Consider the following 21,569-nt stretch of genomic DNA (forward strand, 5'->3'; position numbering starts at 1 on the left):
GTTCATCACCTTCTATACCTTTTTTGTTTGAAATTAAAATTTAAGTACAAAGTTGCATTCTCAAAATAACTTCTGTAACCATATTTCGGATTGGTTTCCCATTCTCTGTCAATTATTGAGAAACCAATGTCTTTATACTTACATTGATTGCATGAAATAATCAGTAATTTACTTTTTTGTGGGACCTCTCCTTCACATTCCAATAGATCTTCAATAGTTTTGTTTTCATCAATAATAGATATATTATTGTTTTCAATGTATCTTTTCTTTGTTGTCAAGTACCAATTTGGAGTTATGTGTTTATTTTCAGGCCTATTTAATAGCGGAAAAATAATTTTGAAGCTGTACCCTTGTATTATTTTTGGTGGGAGACTCTTCTCATTATAGTAATTTCTATTATATTGATTCCAAATATATTTGGCTTTAATTTTTGAGTATACTATTGGTAGTTGTAGTTCAAGATTATTTTCTTTTATTGTTTTTCTTTCATTGTTTGAAGTTGGTACGGAAAATTCTATAAAAGGCAAATCTATGAGTTGACCAGACGATTCATCCTCAGAAAAATCATTTTCATTGTTATTAGATACCTTTCCAAGTGTACAATTTTCTGCACCTTCTTCAAATTTTAATACTTGCGAGCTGATATTGTACTTTTCTAAAAGCTCTGTTGCCCAACTTTCAATATTGAGATCGTATATATTTTCTATTTTTTCAATATTTAATCTTGCAATGAACACTTTGATGTTCAGTACTACGTTGTTCCAATATTCATCGTTCAACAGATTTTGAGCTTCAGACATTATTGACCTTAACTCTCCTAAACTTTTGTTTTTTATTATTTCTTTGATTTCGTGATTCTCCATCGAATCTTTGTCATTGTGATTATATTCTAAATTTATCATAACCTCTAAACCGTCTAATATATCAACCCATTCGTCTACTAGCTTTATTTCAGTGGACGTATTGATGATTTTTTTGTGTTGTTTTAACATTGATGTAAATTCGATAAAGTGAATGTTTTTGTCTAAGTTTGGTCTTTTCATTAGGTTATCTACCCAAGGTAACAATTTTTTATCACACAGAGCAGTTAAATATGGTAATGATCCGCTAAGGCCAACCAAAGTTAGTGATAGCAATGAATGAGTTAATGGGGAAATACTTTCGGTCTCTTCAAAAGAATTACCTTCACAAAAAAATGAATAAGTTAATACTTTCCAAAAGATTATATCAAAAATATTTTCACGATGTTCTTTTATTCTAATTATTGAAGAACTTTGTATCTGTAACTTTTCGAATTTTTTTTCATTCTCAATCCACGTGTCATAGTTAAAGAGATTTCCCCTTTGAGGTCTTCTTGTTGGATTTTCATCTGACACTTCTCTCCTTTTCCTTATTTCAAGTATTTTTTCAATGTTTATCGGTGCAACTCCGAACTTGTACCATCTATAGTTCTTGCAATTTTCCAGAAATTCATCATATTTTTCATTCTTTTCTTGTTCGAATCTCTTTTCCCAAATAAATGGTGTGGACAAAAGACTATCACCAAATGGATTACACTCGTCAGAATACCCAATTTTCCTTATAATTGTTTCTCTGTCTTTTCTGCATCTCTTTAACTCAATATTTTTTTCAAACTCAGGGTCAGAACAAACAGTCGGCATTTTATTTTTAGAGCGCACATTTCTCTTTCAGCTACATGACTTTGTAAGAATGGTTAAGAAAATTATTAATGAATAAAGATAATGATTTCAGATATTATAATTATAGGAAAGATTAAAACTTGATACAGTGAAAAGTTGGGTACACCCAGGCAAAGGCAATACCATTCAACAGGGACTAAAGTTGTTGAATTCAGTTCATTGGTTTTTTCAAAGAAAAGTTAATGTTATTTAATGAATATTCTTATATAATAATTACGTTTGTTTTCAATTTAAATATAGTCAAACAACAGAGCAGGACTGTTAGTGATTTGTCAGGTGAAAAAATAAATGAGCAATTTGAACCTTATTATATAAATATTGATTCAAAAATAATTCCAGAAATAATCAACGAAGAAAAGAGGGGTTACTTAGCTACCCGTTCACCTCATAAGCCAGTCCTATTTACATCACAGTTTATAATTTCAGAAGAGTTGAATTAGATTGATTAAATATGTTAGTTACTGGAGTAGATATTATTGATAAAACTCTCATTATTGAAATAACACGTACACTCAAAACAATATTCATTTAAACAAAATTAATCAAAATTCACAATTGCGTTTTTCACTTGAACGAAGATTCAGAAAGAAACCTAAATGTGTATTTTCCGCTGGCATCATTCTTTTGACATAAGTTCAGTTTATAGTACAGAACTGAATGAAAACCACTATATTTTTTTTCTGGGTTTTTATCTGAAAACGAATTGAATTTATTACTAAAATGTTGTGAATTAATACTCTTTAGAGGCACTCGAAGTGAAAATTTTAATCAGGTTTTTGGAATTAAAGTCATAAATAAGTACCAATTAATTTACTAGCATATACAAAAGAGTAGTCAGATTTATTTCGTTGAGTAATTATATTATTATGGATTTAAACCCAATAACAGATGTTTGGCTACAAAACAATGCAAGGTTTACCACTATAGACTTAATTAAAATTCTGAATATTAAAACATACTCTATATTGTATCCTAGTTTATTTATTAAACCACCATTTCTCATAAGTGAACAAAAACTGATTTTATGTTAATGTTGTTTTGAATAACCTGATCAAATAAAGAAATTATTTAAAGTACATGTTTAAAACTTAATTCTAAAGGGACAGAAATTCTGTTTATTGATTAAATAAAGCCGAGTTCAGTTTAAACAAATAATTTACTGTTTTCTAGATATCTAATATGACAAGAGCAGTAGTATTTTTTTCCACATAAGTTGTGTTTTGAATATATGAGGCTAAAATGTAGAGTTAAGTAGAAAGTGGAGAGAATTTAAGGTCCTTATGAAAGTTTAAATCCATATAAAATTGAATCTATAAAAGATGTAGTTGCGAACAAATTTTTCAGGGTATTTATGTAGTCAGTTTGTTTAGCGTTTGTATCACTGGGATTATTGCTATCTCAAGTATGTAACAACTATAAAAATAAAGTCTCGGTTCCCTACAGTCTTGCAGAGTTGCAAAACATGGATATTTGTTTTGGTTGCAATTAGATCACTGTAGTCGGAATAAACTTGACAGGAATTAGTCATTACTATAATTACAACGGCACAACTTTATCATTTTTTATAGCAATTTGTTCATAGCCATCTCGAACCATTATTTCATTTATAAGCAATCGAAATTTTAAACAAAATAACCTTTTGGTAATTGTAATTAGTGTAGTGTGTTCAATAAACTGGACAATAAGAACATTATTCCCATAAAGATTATAATTCATGCAATCAAAAGAAACAAAGGAATAGAGGACACATATTTGGTAGTTTGAAACACTCAACAGATGTAATGGTGTCTGCTGAAACTCAACATTCATCATTTGTTAAAAAATCGGTGTTGGCTAGGGCCGCCTACCTAAGTTGATGGATAGAAATGATCCCGCAACAAGAGGCGAATAGTTTCAGTATTTATTTGGTTCTTTCTTGCTGTTTGATCAGGTAATCGGTATTTAAGTAATAGCTAAATATGAAAGCAAACATCACGAACGAATCGGGCCTTCTAAAGTCCCCAAAGAGGATAGCAAATTCTATCGAGCATTTGGCGAGTGACAGGACTATGAAGTACATTGTTGTTACTGGTGGTACTTTAAGCGGACTTGGTAAAGGGATTGCAATAAGTTCTCTAGGGTTGTGTTTAAAAAGTAGAGGGTACAATGTTACTGCAGTGAAAATTGACCCATACCTTAATATTGATGCGGGCACTATGTCTCCTTTTGAGCACGGAGAGGTGTTCGTATTAGATGACGGTGAAGAAGTTGATTTAGACCTTGGTAATTACGAAAGGTTTTTGGGATTAAATTTAACTAACATAAATTCTATTACAACTGGGAAAATATATTCAGAAGTAATTAGTAGAGAAAGGAAGGGTGAGTATTTGGGTAAGACGGTTCAAGTTGTTCCGCATCTTACGGACTATATCCAGGAAAGATTAAAATTTGCTGCCTTATCAGGTTACTATGATAGCTCAGATAATTTTGTTTTACCAGATATATGTATGGTTGAGGTTGGTGGGACTGTTGGTGATATTGAAAGTTCAGTATACCTTGAGGCATTGCAGCAATTCCTCTTTAACGTTGGGCCCGAAAATATTGTATTGGTTCACGTTTGCTACTTGCCATATTTTGGTAATCAATTAAAAAAGAAACCGACACAACATAGTGTTTCGAGGTTGCGTGAGGTCGGTTTAAAACCTGACTTTTTGTTTGGAAGATGTGAAATTCCAATTGATAATTTATGCAGAAACCAACTTATGACATTTACACAGATTAAAACGGAAAATATCATTTCTGTTCATACAGTTGATCATCCGATTGCTGTTGTTAAATTACTTGAATCACAGAATTTAGCAGATAAAGTTTGCTTAAGGTTAGGACTGGAAATTAGAAAGCCTGGAAAACTACTTGAAGACTGGAATAAATTAATAGAACTTTCCTCTTATACTGATAAGCTTAACAAGAATGAACCTCTTCCACTAAATGTATCCAATCCATTTATTAATGGTAAGGCTAAAATAGGAATTGTAGGGAAGTATATTTCTTCGGATGATACTTATTTGAGTGTAATTGAATCTTTAAAATACGCAGCATTAAATAGCAAAGTTCAACTTGAGATTATTTGGATTGAGGCAACACAGTTAGAATCAGACTCCAATTACTCGGATTCTTCAACTGAACCTTCGCCACTCGAGAATACGGGAGGCACATGGGATTTACTGAAATCGGTTGACGGTGTACTGGTACCAGGTGGATTTGGTAGAAGAGGGATCAACGGAAAGATTGCAGCAATTAATTATTGCAGAACTAATAATATTCCGTACTTAGGCATCTGTCTCGGTATGCAACTTTGCGTTGTAGAATTTTCGAAAAATGTATTAAACCTGCCATTAGCAACTTCTGAAGAATTTGAAGAGGGGTTTCTTAGAAATTATAAGCCTATTTCAAGTGTGGAAGAATTAGATCTTGTACATAGCAACGGTGGCACGGTTATTGGTGATGAAATCCTTAGCCCTTTTGCGGACAGCGAACTTTCAACAAGATCTGTACACGTTGTAGTTACAATGAACGATTTTACGAGTAACATTAAGGGTGGAACTATGAGACTAGGTGGTTGGAATACAATGATTCGTGATAAGAACTCACTTGCATATAAACTATACAATGCATGTAAATTTCAATCATTCACAACTCTTTGCGCTGAAACAGGTGAAGAAATTTATACAATAAGAGAAAGACATAGACACCGTTACGAAATTAATCCAGAATTTGTTCCTTTGATGGAAAAGTTTGGTCTCAAATTTGTTGGAAAAGATTTGGATGTAAATAGAAATGAGATTGTTGAGTTGCCATCCCATCCTTTTTTCATTGCAGCACAGTACCATCCTGAATTTACATCTAGACCAATGAATCCAAATCCGCTTTTTTATGGTCTTGTGCTTGCCTCAGTAGGGAAAATTAAACACAATGAACAGATGTATAACTTTGTTTAGTTTCCCAGGAAATACAGATAAGTTTTTTTTTTTAGCTTATTGATTTCGTTAGATTGAAATGACTGTTAAGCACGTTTACCGCTACCTTTTACATTTTAATTATTTATATGAAAAATGCTTATGAAGAGTGTTTTTTTTCTTTTTCTTGTACTTACAATCGAAATTATTTCCATTGGAGGAGAAACGTTGAGGTTTGATTTTTTGTGTAATGACGAATTAATTTCAAAGGAAGTGAACATAAGTGAGCTTACTGGTTTGAATAAACCTCTTTTCAAAAAGGACTTGATTTGTAATTCGGTAAGGTGAAATATGTATCTTAATTTAGTTTCCAAATTTACAAAATTTCAGGGCATAAATGTGATAAATGTATTTCTGCCAGATTTGAAAACGTTCGTAACAACGCACCTAGACTCGAATATCATTCTCGAGATTGTTCAATACAAAGATAGTATTCAAGGGATTAATCTTTATGAAGACGGAACTGTAAATGGTGAATACATTTTTAAAGGAATAAAAATTTTGGAACAATCAATTATTAATGAAGTTCTAATCGAATCTCCAAATTCAGAGTTTGCGACGAAAAATGAAGAGAAAACCGATAAAAAACCCTTCTTAAGGCAGTATTGGTGGTTAATTGCGATGTTTCTTTTGTTATATTCAATTCTAACAGTGAACCCAAATTCAGCGGAATCTCCTGAATCTAACTCTAATGAACAATTACAAAGTAGCATAAACCATAAAAAACACAAAAAAAGGGAGTAGAAACTTTTATTTTTGACCTAACTACTTATTTATTATTGAAATGTACAGGGGCCCGATCCCATTGTTTTTATCTGGGAGTATATATGCACCAAATTTTGAATATTCAAGGATTATTTTATCGTATTCCTCCATCCCTAACATTGAATTTGCAAATCTATGTTTGGAAATGTTGATAGTATCTTGCCTATAGTTTTCTGATAAAGGTTGAATGCATACTTCTATTTGACTATATGTATTGTTAAACTTATCTATGGTATAAACTAGAGACAATAAACACAACTCTGAGTCTATACCTTCCTTTTTACAAATATATTCGATTGTGTCATCGTTTTCTTTTTCGTTTAGTGTACATGTACAGTACAGAAGAGTTCCATTAGATTCCAGTAGACCCAATGCATTTCTCAATATGCGCACTTGACGCTTTTGATTTTCCTTTGCTGATTTCAAAGACCAATTTTGGAGAGTGTTTGATAATATTAAATGACGATCGGAAGAGCACGGTGCATCAACTATTATACTTAAGAATTTTTTTGTGAAAAAACATGATATTGACTTACTTGTAGCATCTACAGAAACAGTTTCTACATTGAGTCTTTTCATATTCAACTCTCCAATATGACTAACGAGAACTCTCTTTAATCTTTCGAAACGACTATTATTGAATTCATTGCACGTAACCTTGCATTTCAAATTAGTCAGGTTGCTTTCATAACATACATTTTCCAAGATTCTCCTAATTAAAATGAGAGATTTTCCACCTGGAGCTGAACAAAGATCCAAAATTGTTGAGTCTATATCAACATTTAACAAGCAACCTACAATTATGCTAGCTGCATCCATAAAATAAACATTTTTTTCTGAAATCGTCACAATATCAGAATATTCGGTCCTCAAATCAGGAATACTTTGTATTCTGTATGTAAATGGAAGAATCCACCTCTTATAGATTGATCCATTAATAATGACTCTATCATTCGTGACCTTATATAGTACGGAAAAATCAACCACTGCAATATGTTTTGAATCTGTGGACAAGGAAGGAAAGAGGTAGTTTCTCAACCTATCTCTACCAAATAGTTGCTCATGATACGCAATCCACCCATATTTACCACTTAAGTTCATTGATAATATAGTTGAGAAAAATTATATGAAATATTGGCGGTAGTTGTTCCTTTATAAATCAAATGAGTTTTTGGGCAAGTGTAAAGTTCTTTGATGTGCTCCATATATCAAGAGATTTATTATCGAGAAAAAATTTGTATTCATCCTCTTTTGTGTGACAATAGTACATTTTCCAACCTTTAAACCTTCTTGAATCATTTGTACCTTCCCAAACTAAATTACATTCACATTTACTTTCATATTCGTTCCATTTAATGCGGCTTAATAAGAGATTTTTATAAAATCTAATAGATTTACTTGATCCCTCAACAAATACAGTAGAGGAACTTATTGAACTCACGACACAACACCCGGTTAAATGACAATCCTTTGCATTTCTATCTATTTTAAATATTATACGTTTATCGGAAAGGTTACTCAAATGAAAAATTGCAGCGTTTACAATTGGTATAGAGGGGTCTAGTTGCCATTTTCTAGACTTTTTCATACTTTTTTCTTCATCAGTCAACTTCCTCTCCTGATTTCGTTGTTCATGTGCCAGAACTCTTTCTTGTACTTGTTTTCTTATTTGAAGTTCCACTTCGGATGGGTCTGAAATTAACTTGCCATTGAACATATTCAAGATACTCGATAGTTTCAATTTTGGTGGTGGAGGTGGCTCAAGCCCCATCCTAATGCGGTCTTGTTTTTCCAATTCCTTTTCTTGTTTCCTCCTTCTTCTTAATTTCGCTTTTTCAGCAGGTGTCAATATTATATTCGAATCAATTTTACTATTAGGGTCATATTTTGGTTCAATTGGTATTGGGTGTTCAATTAAATTATTTATTTTTGACTCAAGTATTTCAAATGGGAATTCATTTCCAGATGGGTTTTTTTTAGGTTTTACAAAAGGTAAGTCCCAATATTCTAGTTCAGGGAAAATTTCTCTTTTAAAAACAGTACTGTCATTTGAATATAGAAACTCATCAACAGTTTTTCCAAGGTTCTTTGTTACTATCTTTTGTTTGTTTAAGTCTTCTTCTCTTTTTATAAATAGTCCCTCCCTAAAGAATCTAAGTCCTTTTTTAGATTTTTTTTTTGTTATTAGTCGCAAGTCTATTGACTCTAAAATATCGATTTTATTAGTTTGTTCATACGGGCCTTCAGAATTATTTTCATCCAAATTATTGCTGCAATATGAAGATTTTTTGTTGCCTATTGAATAATTAGGAAATTCAGAAGCGGAATCAACAGTATTTGAATTATTTACATCGAGGTTTACCGTATTTATCTTATTTAAGTCGTCGATATCAAGCTCTGAGATTCTTTTATTTATTTTTTCCTGTATAAACTGAATTTTTCTTGCCTTCTCAACCAACCCATTTACTTCATATCTGGAGTCCATATTGTCTCTGTTTTGTGTGGTTTATAGCTTATCTATATTTGAATTGGTATTGCATTTTATTTATTTATTTACAATCCACATAATTAAATGAGCAGTTAATAAGGTATTCATACCGCCTGAATGTTTTCAATACCGGTTATTACATGCACAAAAAGTCAAATGGGGAAATAACTAGAATAGTTTTCTATCACTTTGTAGATTGTGTGAAAAATAATTCAAATTTAAATAAAATGGCAACGTCACAGCTAACAAAACAAACTCAACAGGTATGTTTTTACTATAACTTCTATTTTCAATTCTAATTTATTTTTAGCAAGTGACTGATATTCAGTCATTAAATATGATGAGAAATACCATAAGGACTGCTGTATCATCAGTCGCATATTTGAGAAATTTATTTGATGAAGAAGCATTTGAGGATAAAAATGTTTCAGGGCTTCAACTGAAAGTACTTAGGCCATTCAATCAAGAATCAAAATTGATATTAAATTGGCTTGAGGATGGAGTTTTTGATGCCTTAGAAAAACGATATTTAAAGTTACTAGTATTTGGAATTCATGGTGAATGTGATGAACTTATTGAAAGTTATCATTTTCACTTCAACTACTGTGACACAGGTACGAATATTAATCTAGAGAGAAAGTCAAAGGATCAAGGAAAAACCAAATCGCAAAAGATAAGTAGCAATACATATTGCACAAAAGAATACGCAAGGCAACAAACTGTTCAGCTACTACGCGCATTAATACTGCTTACTCAATCACTGTCACCCCTTCCTGAAGCAAGATATCTTTCAATGAAATTATGGTATTATGAGGATCGAGTTCCAAAAGAATACGAGCCAAACCATTTCAGACCAGCAAGGTCATCTGATATTTTATCATTTAACGAAATACCAATAGATACAACAGTTGGTAACGTTGATACAAAATACCACTCTTTGACAGTTAAAGTTAAGAGTGCAGTTGATAATTACGAGGAGAATAAGGCCAACAGTTTTGATTATAGAATTCAAACAAAGAATCCTGTTAGCACTCATGAAATTGAAAGAAAAAGTATGAATACGATTCCAAGGAACTCAAAAAAGAGAAAGCAGAACATTGACGAGGAAATGACAACGGGTTCGTCTAGTGAACCGAATGAGATGAGAATAACAAACACCTCACCAAGTTTGAACATGTCCATTAGGGATGACAGAACTGTGAAAACAATAAATACAGTCGATTTGTTAGATAAAGCAACAGAAGTTGTCAGATTCCTTAAATATGTGAACAAGGGAAACCTCTCAATGGCACTTGATATTGAAAAGGAAAAGGCGAGCAATTTAATTGAAATGCTGCTCGAATATGGTGTATTAAATAATAAGATGATTAGAGGAAAGGGGTATCAAGTAATTAATCAAGAAAACAATAGTGATAAGAGGCCGAGATTAAAATTGGGAAGTAGAAGAGACCAATAATAGAAACCAAATATAACAATAAATAAGAATGTTTATTAATTTCAAATAAACTTTTAAAATGGCATGATTTAGATGAATATTTGGAATTATAATTAACTTCTCATATACATCTAAAAGCTACTCAACCTCTTCCCCTGAATCCTCCTCTATTAGGTGATCCTTTTGAAATTCCTCTTCCTCTTCCACCCCTATTTGAACCACGAAAACCAGAAAATCCACCTCTTTTTTTATTGATTGATGTATCAGGGTTTTTATTAGTTTTAAAATTTGAAGGTTTCGGAAGAAATCTTGTGATAGGTAGTAATTGCTGAGGGTCAATAAAAACCTTCGTCCCCTCCTTAAATGATTCGGAATTAACGCCGCTAATCATTTTTAAAGAAAAGTAATAAGTATTGATTGGGCCAAGAATTTCATCAACTTTTCCAATTTCCTCTTTGTTCTCCAAAAATATTCTCCCATTGAAGTATGGAACTTCATTCTTGAGTAAACTTTTACAGACTAATTCATGTTCGCTTGAGTGCATTACTTCACCTACTTCTCTAATTGAAGATGGAGGACCTGAGAAAGACAGTCTATTACTAGAACCTGAATTGTTTCTGCCTCGTGGACTACCTCTAATTCCACGTATATTTCCACCTCCTCGACCACCTCTAGATGACATTTTGGAACTATTAAAATTGTCAACAACTGTCAAAAACGACGAGTATATGGCGCCAAATTATATTTAGGTCCTATATTATTCCGCTTAAATTTTACATAGCAATACAGTCGGAAATAATGCTTTCCTCTTCATCTTCTGAATCTGAACTTTCACTCTAAAAAAACAATAACAATAACTAATATATATACATGAAACTTACTATGTATCTTAAATCAATTTGCCAGAGGCTTGAATTTGAGTTTATTAAGTGTAACATGTCCCTAAACATCTTTTTTTCTTAAATTTGTATTCTTCTTTCAGTATTTTTACAAACTTACATGCTTTATATTGTTTCCAGTTAGCGCTGATACCTTCCAAAGTCTTAGAAACATCTTACTTGCAAATTCATCAACTCTAAAGAGATTGTCTTCGAATTGTTTTGTTTCAATATCATTATCGACTTTATTAGCGCAAAGAAATACTACAGGCTTAATTGAGGATACGGTTAACTCTGAAATCGACTGAAATTTTTGGTATAACAATTCAATTGCCTTTATTGATTCAATGTCATTTATATCCATCACAAAAATAAAACCCATTCTTCCCTGAGTTAAAGGCTGGTACTTTTGACCTGGAATTAACGGAATTTTTGGAGGATTCCAGATTCTGAAAGGAATAATGTCTTTAGTTCCTGGAGGAATAAATAACTCTCTACGGTTCATATTAAAATATCTATTAATAAATTGGTTATTAATATAGGATGATTCTATACCAGGGAGATCTTCAATTTCAACACAAACTGAAATAGGATCACCGGTGTTTGAATCTCCAGTTGGAAGTCTAACTATCCTATAATAAGTTCTTATTAATTAGTTATACGCCTTCCAAATCTAAATAATTTTTCAATACTAATAAATTACTTACTCCGGCAAGTTTGAATAAAATCCACCTGAAAAATGATTGTTAGTAAATGCATCTGCAATACTTGACTTTCCAGATTTGGGAGGTCCTATCAACGTTATTCTAACTACTGGAAATGTTTGATACTTTGGCTTCAACATATTACTTAAAATGTGAAAAAAATAGATCCGACCGGCAACAAGTGTGCATGTTTATAGATCGAAAAATACAGAATAATTAAAAAACGCAATGAGAACTAATATATCTATGAAATCATAAACAAAAATCAATATTTTCGATTGTTATTCTTGCCCTGATGAAAGTTAAATTTTCAAAGCGATAATGTAAACGAATAATAACAAAGCCAATATCACGTGCAAAAAAATTGTGTGATTATAATTTAAATAATCAAAGAAACTCTAATTTATTTTCCAATGCCTATTTATGAATTATTCTTATTCTTAAAATCAACATTAGAATCGAATAAATTATGGATTTAGACAAAACTTGATTATATGCAGAATAAATATTTTTTAACCGGGGATTGCCTATGGGTGTTTTTGGCGCCTATATTACTTGCAAGTGCTTCTTGGTTTTTTTAGGAATTATTTAAGAATTTGCTAAAAATTCGCAATTTTGAGTAATATTGCAAAAAAAGTGGATTTTTTTAGGTGTGTAACTCTAAGTTCTACTTACTTCAGTGAATTTTGCAGCTGAGCAATTGTTTTTTGGATTTTAAAGGTTGCGTGCAAGCAAATCACAGTAAATAGTGTAAAGTGGATTATCTGGATGTGTAAACTGTACAAGGTGCCAAGGAATAAATAGTATTGGGATAAAAAGATTCAGAGGAAATATATCAATATGGTTAAGAGTCGTATGACCGCTGTTGATATATGTGCAATGGTGCACGATATTTCCAAAGATATTAAGGGTCAAAAACTGATAAATATTTACGATGTGAACAATAGAACCTACTTGTTTAAGTTTGGAGGAGAGGAGAAGAAATTTTTACTTGTTGAATCAGGAATCAGATTTCATACTACAAATTGGAAGCGTGGGTGTGAACAAAAAACATCTGTTTCAAGTATATCTTTTTTTAATAATAAGCTCCGCCGTTATTTGCGAAATAAGAAACTGGTTGACATTGCACAGATTGAAATGGATAGAATAGTCAGACTTACGTTTGGGTTTGGAGAAAATATATTTCACCTTATTCTTGAATTTTTTGTTGCAGGTAATATTATCTTGACAGATTTGAATTATAATATTCTGGTTATTCTGAGAGAAACGTGTGATTTATCGACAGGAAGGCTTTACAACTTTAAAATTAGTGATAATTCCATACTTCCGACATCCATGACTCCCTTGATGTCAAATTCATCTTTTAGTGCGTCAGAATCATCTGCCCGGCTGAATAAACTTAAGGAAAAGAAATATTTGGTTGAAGAATTAAAAAGAATATTTCATGAGTTGGAAGTTGATGAAACAAAGCGCAGAGAAACCAAGATAGATAACCAAAGTTTAAAAAAAAAGAATAATAAAAACAGGAATGGTATCACAACTGTTGATGTTTTATGCAGTCTATTAAAATTCTTTAATCTTTCTGCCATTGAAGAACTATTGAAGTCGGAGAAAATAAGTGTTCATGAATTATTTACAGAATCATCTATTGAACTCTACTCAGATGCTTTTGTGAGATGCATCTCCAGGTCTCTTGGTGTCCTTGAACTTTTACATGATTCTCCTGTAAAAGGTTCACTCGTTATTTCACTATCTTCGGAAGATGAGGTAATTGAAGGTGATATTATTTTGAATAAGTATAGAGAAGACAAAGAATATGTAACTAAAGGAAAAAGTGAAAAGTTATATTTGTCGTATACTCCATATATTGATGGAAACGAATGGATTTCAGTTCCACAGACAATACCAAAGGAGGGATTAATAATTAGTAGGTTAACTTCTAGATTTTCTGAAGCGGTTGATGAATTCTATAGTTCAATGGACATTGAAAGGGAGGCAAAAAATGCTATTCAAGAACAAAAGGTTATTTATAGCAAGGTCGATAAGGTAAAAATTGATCAGGAGAGGCGTTTAAATTCGTTATTTTTGGAAAGGGAGGCTTGCATTGTTCGTGCGAAGGTAATGGAATCACATCAAGAATTACTTGATAACATAATACAGTTGTTGAGGCACTTAATTGCTACAGGTGCTCAATGGCAAGACATATGGAATGAAATACAGCAGCAAAAGAAAAACAGCCATAAATTGGCAAGGTATATTAAATCAATTGATCTTGAACATGATAAAATAAGAATATACTTTTCTCCGGAAGATTTAGATCTAGATGTTTTTAATACTATCGAACAAAAAAAAAAAGGAATAGAGTTTGATTTGTTTGTATCAAAATCAATACAGTCGAATATTCGATATAAATATGATGAAAGCAAGCAACTTACAAAAAAGTATGATAAGACAAAACATGCATATAAATTGGCCTTGAATAAAGTAAGTAAAATTGCTAAGAAAGATGCAGAAAAAGCACTAAAAGGATTGAATTCAACTACTCCAAGGATAAAAAAATTAAGAAGTTTATATTGGTTTGAAAAGTTTCATTGGTTTATTTCTACCGACGGATTTTTAGTTATAGGTGGACACGATGCTAGCCAAAATGAACTGTTATTTAGAAGGTATTTGGAGAAAAACGACAGATATATTCATGCAGATATTCATGGAGCAGCAACATGCATAGTAAAGAATCCAAATAATCTCCCAGAAATTCCAATTACGACATTAAATGAAGCAGGGCAAATGAGTATTTGTTATAGTAAGGCGTGGGTAAACAAAACTGTAATTTCCGCATGGTGGGTATATCCAGATCAAGTTAGTAAAACCGCTCCTAGTGGTGAATATCTAAGTACAGGTAGTTTTGTTATTCGAGGCAAGAAAAATTATCTACCACCATTAAAACTCGAGATGGGATGTGCTTTATATTTTTTGGTTAAGAAAGTTGAAGATAAATTAAATGTTGAAAATGATAGGGCTCTTCCTATAAATCATTTATCAGACTCGGATAAAATTGATTCTAAATTTAATATTAATATTAAATTAGAAGAAGCAAGTTGTCTAGACGATGAACATGTAAATAAAAAGAATCATTCAAATTCAACACATGTAAGATTTTCAGTTGGTGATGTAAGTGACGTAATCCCCCCTTTGAAGATTGAGCATCGTGTACAATTCGACGAACTCCCCCCAGAATTGTTGGTTTCAAAGCCATTTAATCCTCTTTCAATTGATGAAACAAGCAATCAAACTTCATCTGTAAATAGTATTGAAAATATCACAAATCTAACCAGTAATATTGAAATTAACTCAGATAATTCAGATGAATCTTCTGCGGAAAAAAATATCGGGAATCCAGGAAATACTAAGTGCGACTATGTAACGATTGAAGATCATTGCCTTGAAAACGAACTGAAATTAAGCACGTTGACTGTTCCCAAATCATCCAGTAGAAGGTCATCCGTTGACGAAGGACCTCCCCCAAGTGGATTTTCTGTTTCAACTTTACCAACACCTGCGGAGTTACTCTCACACAAGGTAGAATTTCCAACAACTATGTCTTCATCTTCAGAAGAAACCATTGAATACTCAAGCTTGAATAATTTAAGCAAAGAGCAAACAAGCTTTAATTTGGGTTTGAAAATTGACGTTTCTAGAGAAAGTGACAAATGGATTAAAAGTTTAGATTCATCTCCATCTCAGAGAGGTCTACTAAAGACAGAAAATCAGGCAAATTTAACTGATTCACACGATATTTTCAATCATAAGGTTCGAGAAAATTACAGGAGGAGATCTATCGATGGTGGTCCCACACCAAGAGGTTTCATACCTGATCATGTTCCAAGTGCTCGTGAACTGCTTCAAAAAATTAGGTTTGACCCAGTTGATTTAGAGCTAGAACACTTGTCACATTTACGTGAAAGAGGAAGATTCATCTCTGATGCTGTTCCATATTTGCCAGAAGAACTACAAAGGTTAATAATGGTATCAAACCAAAGCACAAATAAGAAACACAGGTTCACAATAGATACAAATGTAGATCTGATTTCAAGAGTTGATCTTAAGAATTCACCTGAGTTCAACATAAAAAATATAACGAGTAATACCTATAAATTTGAAAAACAAGAGCCTGCCGTTGAAAAGGCATCCAATGATACATTGATTTTAAATGAGCAAAAGCTTAATGGGGTAGATACTTCAAAAAATTCAGTTAATCCAAGTAATATTTCGCGTAGAAAAAAATCAAAACTAAAAAAGGTTGCTATTAAATACAAGGAACAAGATGAGGAAGAAAGAAAAATAAAAATGATGCTCTCTGGAAGCAGGGAAATGAAAACCTCATCCTCAATACATTCGGAAGATTGTGCTATTAAACAATGTTCAAATAGTCAAGTAAAACCTTTACATATATCGATCCAAGAAAAGAAAAAAAAGGAACAAGAGAAATTGGAAAGAATGTATAAGGACAGGAACGTTGACAACTCGATTGAGAACCGCGAATTTCAAGCTATTAAGAACTGCATGTTAACTACAAATGACAGCATTGATTCAGAATTGTCTGCTATTATTCCGATCTTCGCTCCTTACACATGTGTCAAGAGCTTTAAATATTGCGTTAAATTAACTCCGGGTGGTAATTTAAAGAGGTCTAAGGCCGCACAAGATATAATTCATCAATTTAATTCACTCAGTTATAAAGAAAAAGAATGTAATCCTGAATCTTATGAGCATATAAAAACACTGAAGGTAGATGATCTAATAAAGAATATTATGAACCCTGTAAAGACTAGCTCTTCCATGGGAAATAAAAGTGATCCTCAGATAGACGATAGAGTTAGGGCTTAGTCCTATTTAATTAGTATATTAAATTTTTGATTTGATGTAAATAAATTTACAACATTTAGTAGTGTGCTCTTCTTGGTTGAACTAAGGCTTTTCATTCTTAAATTATGTGCTTTAGCGCTGAAAGGTGGAACTAAAAAAAATCAATTGTTAATAAAAAAATGGCGAGAAATTCTGAAAAAGCAAATTTTATGCTTAACAGGTGGTTGTCCGTAAAGGAAAAGATATCAAAGGCCTCATTTGAAGGAAAAGGTAGGTATTCAAATACCAAACTAACGAGTAATGTGAAAGAATGTGAAGCAATGTAAGTTTATTTGAGATGTTATCCTGTATAATTCTATTTATTTTCAGACGCTTCGAGATAATGGGGGAGATTTCATCAGAGGTAAACAAATTAAGAAATAATCTGTCTTTATGTGAGAATGAAATAAGAGCAAAGAACTTAGAGATAAATGAACTCTTAAAGGAAAAATATAAATGGGAGTGTAGAATTGTGGAGTTAGGTGGCCCAAATTACAAGAATAAATGTGGTCAATACATTGACTCACTAGGTGGAATTTCAATTCCAAATTCCACAATAAAGGTCTTCGGCGTCGCAAAAACACTTCCCGAGTACAAAGAAACGTCAAACACTCAAGACCAGCAACTACAATTGAAAGAAATAGATACAATTAATCTTGAAGGCGTAGTACTAAGTGAAGAGTACTACGGCGAGTTGGATAAAAACATAGAGAGATTGATATCTTCTAAAGAGAAGGAAAAAGAACTTGAAATAAAGAAAAAAAGACCTCAAAACTATGAAAGACTTACAAGTGATATTCTCATAAAGTTAATAGAGAGCAAAAAGGAGTTGCTTTCTAGTGCTTAGGGAATCCAACTGACATGTTAATGTTCTTTTTCTTACAATGTTTAAATGACACTGAATCGATTCATTAGGCTCCAAGTACATCAAATCCAAGTAGGAATGCGATGAAAATAATGCTAAAAGCTTATTTAATTTTTATACATGAGTTGAGTAATATATTACCTCTCATTTTTGACAGGTTTATACTAGCATCATTTTGTAACTTCTTTTCCGAACCTAAAATTCCACATTACTAATGTACAAATATTAGCAAAAAATTACGAAGCGCCAAGATCTAGTGTGGGGAATTGGCGGTGTTTGTATTCAATGACATTTGACATTTCCGCTAACATAAGGGCATGATTTGCATGAAGAATTGTTTTTAACAGAAAGTTGAATAGAATCGAGACTTTGATACTAAAAGAATAAGAGTACTTTTGCCAGAATTTTAATTCCAACAATATAAATTTTAATTTTTTTTGTGTATGAAATCAAGATAACTGACGTTGATTCTATGAAACAAAACCTTTAAATAACAATAGTTTGTTAAATATTGTAACCATATATACATATATAAATATATCAAGTGCATTTACTAGCACAACATAATGGCTATTAAATCAGTTTTTCTGGAGGAAAACTCAGACATAAATGACAATTTGATTAATAATGAAATTGATTCATTTTATGTAAATGACTTAAAACCATTAAACAGATATAATGAGTTCAGTTTAAATAATGAATTTGCAACTAATATAAACATACCCTCAATTGAAACAGCAAACTCAAATAATATAGACTGTAACATTGAAATAACAGATATTTGGGTTACAATTCCATTAGTTTTTCCAATAGCAACACTACACAGTATCAGTACTCCAGGTGAACACCCATATAGCGAGTTTATTGGAGGTAGTTTGTGTTTTTCACCGGATGATATTGATGTTGCAAGAATTTTTTCAACAATACAGGGAATATCTGATATTGGTGCAACTTTCTTTCAAATTGTTATTGCAAAATTGGTTGGCGTAACAGTTGATAACATTGAAATTATTAAAAATGAATTTAAAGAAATTTTCAATTGTGAGTTATTTGATGATGAGGATTTTATTTCAGTTAAACCAATTGGATGGAGAAAAAGGAATGATTACATTATGAACTCAACTATTCCCTTTAAAAAAACCATTAATAGCGATTCATCTCAAGAAAAAAAAAGTTTTTATAATTCAATTTTGATATTGGAAGACAATCTATATAATTGCAATAAGAAACTACTGAGACTTGGAACTCTTGTTGATTCATTTCTCGAAAAAATAAATAAAATCTCACCTTTAATTGAAATAACAAAAATAACAGACGTAAAGAAAAATAGCTTTTTTGAAGTGACAATTCGTATACAACCAATGCTTTCTTATATTTCTGCAGATGGTGAAGATTTTGAAATAAAATGCGGCTTAAATTCTGAATTTTATGATTGTAAATACAACTCGTCGTTAATACATCTTGGTGATATTCGACTAATCAATCCACATAGTTTTGAAATCGATAATCGAGTTTCATGCGGTTTGTTTAAGACATTTTCGTTAATATCTAAAAGTACACTCTTTCAATTATCAAATCTGCCTGTTGCAAGATATACTCCACTTGTTTGTACAAATAAGAAACGAAATCAACAAAGCAGTAAGATCAGTTCAATAAACACAAAACAATTCAGATTACAAGGTGCAGATAGAAATAATTCATTATCCCCTGGACTGTCTATATTTTATGATAAAAGTGAGTCGTTGATTAAAACACCACCTCCAACTAATGTTTTTTCAAACAATTCTACTAGATACTGCTCAACTGCGTCAAATTCAGATCTAGGGTATAACAACACCGTATTCGAAAATCAAATTGCAAAAAAAAGTATTAATTATACTCCTACCAATATTTCATCATTAAATAAAATTACACATACACCACTCTCACCTTCATTAACAGAAATTGAATGCTCGCCCTGGATAAATTCTGATCATATAACTTCTTCATTTTTGTCATCCGGCCAAAACTTGCAAAAACTAGTTTCTTCTGGAATTCAATCAGTTAGTTTTATGAATGGCTTCTATAATATGAATGATATACAGTTATTGACTATCCCACTCAATTCAAACACTAATAATGGGGATATTTCAAATTTTAATTGCAATGAACCGTTTAATGAAGTTTCAGTTGATTTAAATAACGAAGATTTTGGAAGTTGTATCTCGTTAAATATAAACGATTCATTTAATGATAGCTTCGAAGTTCAAATAAGCAAATCTTCACATAATAAACAAGATAATCAGGAAGATATTGACAGCTCTAAATATTCAGATATTATTGACTTATTAGATGGTATCTTCTCTGATAAAATAAGAGAAAACATAATTAGCGATCACAAACACAAATTAATTTATCCAGAATACAATAATGAGAATAGGGAAAATATAAATTTTAATATTGGAGGTATTATTAATTTTTCTTCTGAACATATATTCAGCAATGACAATAAGTTCGATTGTTGGGGTTTTGCACAGTTTAATAATAGTCTTACTTCAAATATGGAACAAAAAGATGCGAATATTACAGAAGATTCTGAATTTATCAATCGCAACAATTCTACAAAATTGGATATGTATACGTTTTTGTAGGTTAAATACTTCTGATGTATTTAAAACACTCATTATATAGCTTTTTATCAATTCTCGATAAAAGATTCTAGACTATTGATGATGTGGTTTGATTTTTTTATTATCAAATATTTCTCGATTTTAATAAATGTCATTATTTACAATTATTTTTACCTTTAAATCACTACCTTGAATGAATTACCGCAAATGATTATGTGCGAATAAGGGTTTTTATTATTACCTCAAATAAAAAAGTGGAACGCCGAGAGCGATAAAGCTGATATTTGTAAGCTTTATTTAAGAAAAAAAAAGCCACCCCTTTTTCATGGCGTATGGGATTGGGTAGCTTTTCAACCAAAAAAAGAACACTTGTTTTTTTTGTGGTTGTATCTAGTAGTTTCCTCTTTTCTGGAAAAGAAAGATTATCATTTACAAATAAGTGAGTTTATAATTGCTTTAATTCATGAATACAAGTACTGATACATATAGAGAAAATATTACCGAGAGGAAGGTGTTGGAACTACAAGATGAATGCTTGAATAGCATAAAAAATACATTAAAGATTGCAGCAAACGCCAATGAGATCTCAAGGTACGGTGCAACAAGATTAAATGAACAAACGGAACAACTTAGTAAAATTGAAGACGATACTGAGAAAATAAGAAACAATTTAGATAAGACAAAAGAAGCAATAAGCTCAATTAGAAATCCAATATTATTTTGGTTTAAGGGACTATTTAGAGGAGAGCAACGAGTAGACTACTTAGAAAAAACAATACCTAAAGAATCAAATACAAATTATAAGAACAAATTAAACGAAATTCAAGTATTAGAAAAAGATTTAGAGAAATATAAAGGTAAAGATTCAGATATAGTACTCAAAAGCTGTAATTCAAATGAAAACCAATTTAGCGAACAAATTGACGAAGGGTTGAATCAAATAGGCGACATACTGAAAGAAATGCATTCCAGAGCAGTAAGTATGAATTTGGAATTAAAAAATCAAGGAGGAATAATGAATAAAATAAACAATAATATAAACGACAATAATATTAAAATGAAAAATCAAAGAAGAGAGTTGGGGAAACTAATTGGCAAGTAACTTTTTCCAGTAGTAGCATACATCTTAATTCCAAATGTTTAAAAACCTAAAAGTTCATACTTGAGAATTTTGATATATCTAGAAAGATATGTGTATACGTAAAGTAGAAATGAGTAGGAAGGA

The 21,569-nt window shown here is 31.5% G+C and overlaps 11 protein-coding genes across 11 annotated transcripts; 7 read left to right on the plus strand and 4 right to left on the minus strand.

Annotated features, from left to right (window-relative positions):
• Nucleotides 1-5: 5 nt before the first annotated feature.
• FG379_000706 (cactin-like protein) lies at nt 6-1,661 on the minus strand (the record flags this gene model as incomplete). Its single annotated transcript, XM_067326116.1, has 1 exon — nt 6-1,661. One exon carries the CDS (start codon nt 1,659-1,661, stop codon nt 6-8), a length of 1,656 nt encoding a protein of 551 aa, XP_067182369.1.
• Nucleotides 1,662-3,658: 1,997 nt separating this feature from the next.
• FG379_000707 (CTP synthetase (UTP-ammonia lyase)) lies at nt 3,659-5,677 on the plus strand (the record flags this gene model as incomplete). The annotated part of the gene is made up of 1 exon (XM_067326117.1): nt 3,659-5,677. One exon carries the CDS (start codon nt 3,659-3,661, stop codon nt 5,675-5,677), a length of 2,019 nt encoding a protein of 672 aa, XP_067182370.1.
• Nucleotides 5,678-5,986: 309 nt separating this feature from the next.
• FG379_000708 (uncharacterized protein) lies at nt 5,987-6,439 on the plus strand (the record flags this gene model as incomplete). Its single annotated transcript, XM_067326118.1, has 1 exon — nt 5,987-6,439. One exon carries the CDS (start codon nt 5,987-5,989, stop codon nt 6,437-6,439), a length of 453 nt encoding a protein of 150 aa, XP_067182371.1.
• A 21-nt stretch (nt 6,440-6,460) lies between these two features.
• FG379_000709 (UN family methylase) lies at nt 6,461-7,561 on the minus strand (the record flags this gene model as incomplete). Its single annotated transcript, XM_067326119.1, has 1 exon — nt 6,461-7,561. The coding sequence occupies one exon, from the start codon at nt 7,559-7,561 to the stop codon at nt 6,461-6,463; it is 1,101 nt and encodes a 366-aa protein (XP_067182372.1).
• Nucleotides 7,562-7,619: 58 nt separating this feature from the next.
• Nucleotides 7,620-8,945, minus strand: FG379_000710 (uncharacterized protein; the record flags this gene model as incomplete). The annotated part of the gene is made up of 1 exon (XM_067326120.1): nt 7,620-8,945. One exon carries the CDS (start codon nt 8,943-8,945, stop codon nt 7,620-7,622), a length of 1,326 nt encoding a protein of 441 aa, XP_067182373.1.
• Nucleotides 8,946-9,175: 230 nt separating this feature from the next.
• On the plus strand, nt 9,176-10,404 carry FG379_000711 (uncharacterized protein; the record flags this gene model as incomplete). Its single annotated transcript, XM_067326121.1, has 2 exons — nt 9,176-9,211; nt 9,259-10,404. The coding sequence occupies 2 exons, from the start codon at nt 9,176-9,178 to the stop codon at nt 10,402-10,404; spliced, it is 1,182 nt and encodes a 393-aa protein (XP_067182374.1).
• Nucleotides 10,405-10,525: 121 nt separating this feature from the next.
• On the minus strand, nt 10,526-12,105 carry FG379_000713 (Ras family; the record flags this gene model as incomplete). The annotated part of the gene is made up of 5 exons (XM_067326123.1): nt 10,526-11,072; nt 11,161-11,219; nt 11,265-11,333; nt 11,383-11,893; nt 11,969-12,105. 5 exons carry the CDS (start codon nt 12,103-12,105, stop codon nt 10,526-10,528), a joined length of 1,323 nt encoding a protein of 440 aa, XP_067182376.1.
• Nucleotides 12,106-12,805: 700 nt separating this feature from the next.
• Nucleotides 12,806-16,852, plus strand: FG379_000714 (uncharacterized protein; the record flags this gene model as incomplete). The annotated part of the gene is made up of 1 exon (XM_067326124.1): nt 12,806-16,852. One exon carries the CDS (start codon nt 12,806-12,808, stop codon nt 16,850-16,852), a length of 4,047 nt encoding a protein of 1,348 aa, XP_067182377.1.
• A 361-nt stretch (nt 16,853-17,213) lies between these two features.
• Nucleotides 17,214-17,717, plus strand: FG379_000715 (conserved eukaryotic; the record flags this gene model as incomplete). The annotated part of the gene is made up of 1 exon (XM_067326125.1): nt 17,214-17,717. One exon carries the CDS (start codon nt 17,214-17,216, stop codon nt 17,715-17,717), a length of 504 nt encoding a protein of 167 aa, XP_067182378.1.
• A 584-nt stretch (nt 17,718-18,301) lies between these two features.
• FG379_000716 (uncharacterized protein) lies at nt 18,302-20,365 on the plus strand (the record flags this gene model as incomplete). The annotated part of the gene is made up of 1 exon (XM_067326126.1): nt 18,302-20,365. One exon carries the CDS (start codon nt 18,302-18,304, stop codon nt 20,363-20,365), a length of 2,064 nt encoding a protein of 687 aa, XP_067182379.1.
• A 442-nt stretch (nt 20,366-20,807) lies between these two features.
• Nucleotides 20,808-21,446, plus strand: FG379_000717 (SMART 2xt_SNARE domain containing protein; the record flags this gene model as incomplete). The annotated part of the gene is made up of 1 exon (XM_067326127.1): nt 20,808-21,446. The coding sequence occupies one exon, from the start codon at nt 20,808-20,810 to the stop codon at nt 21,444-21,446; it is 639 nt and encodes a 212-aa protein (XP_067182380.1).
• Nucleotides 21,447-21,569: the final 123 nt, after the last annotated feature.

This window comes from Cryptosporidium bovis (assembly GCF_009768925.1).
Source record: "Cryptosporidium bovis isolate 45015 chromosome Unknown contig_15, whole genome shotgun sequence".
Classification (NCBI taxonomy): domain Eukaryota; phylum Apicomplexa; class Conoidasida; order Eucoccidiorida; family Cryptosporidiidae; genus Cryptosporidium; species Cryptosporidium bovis.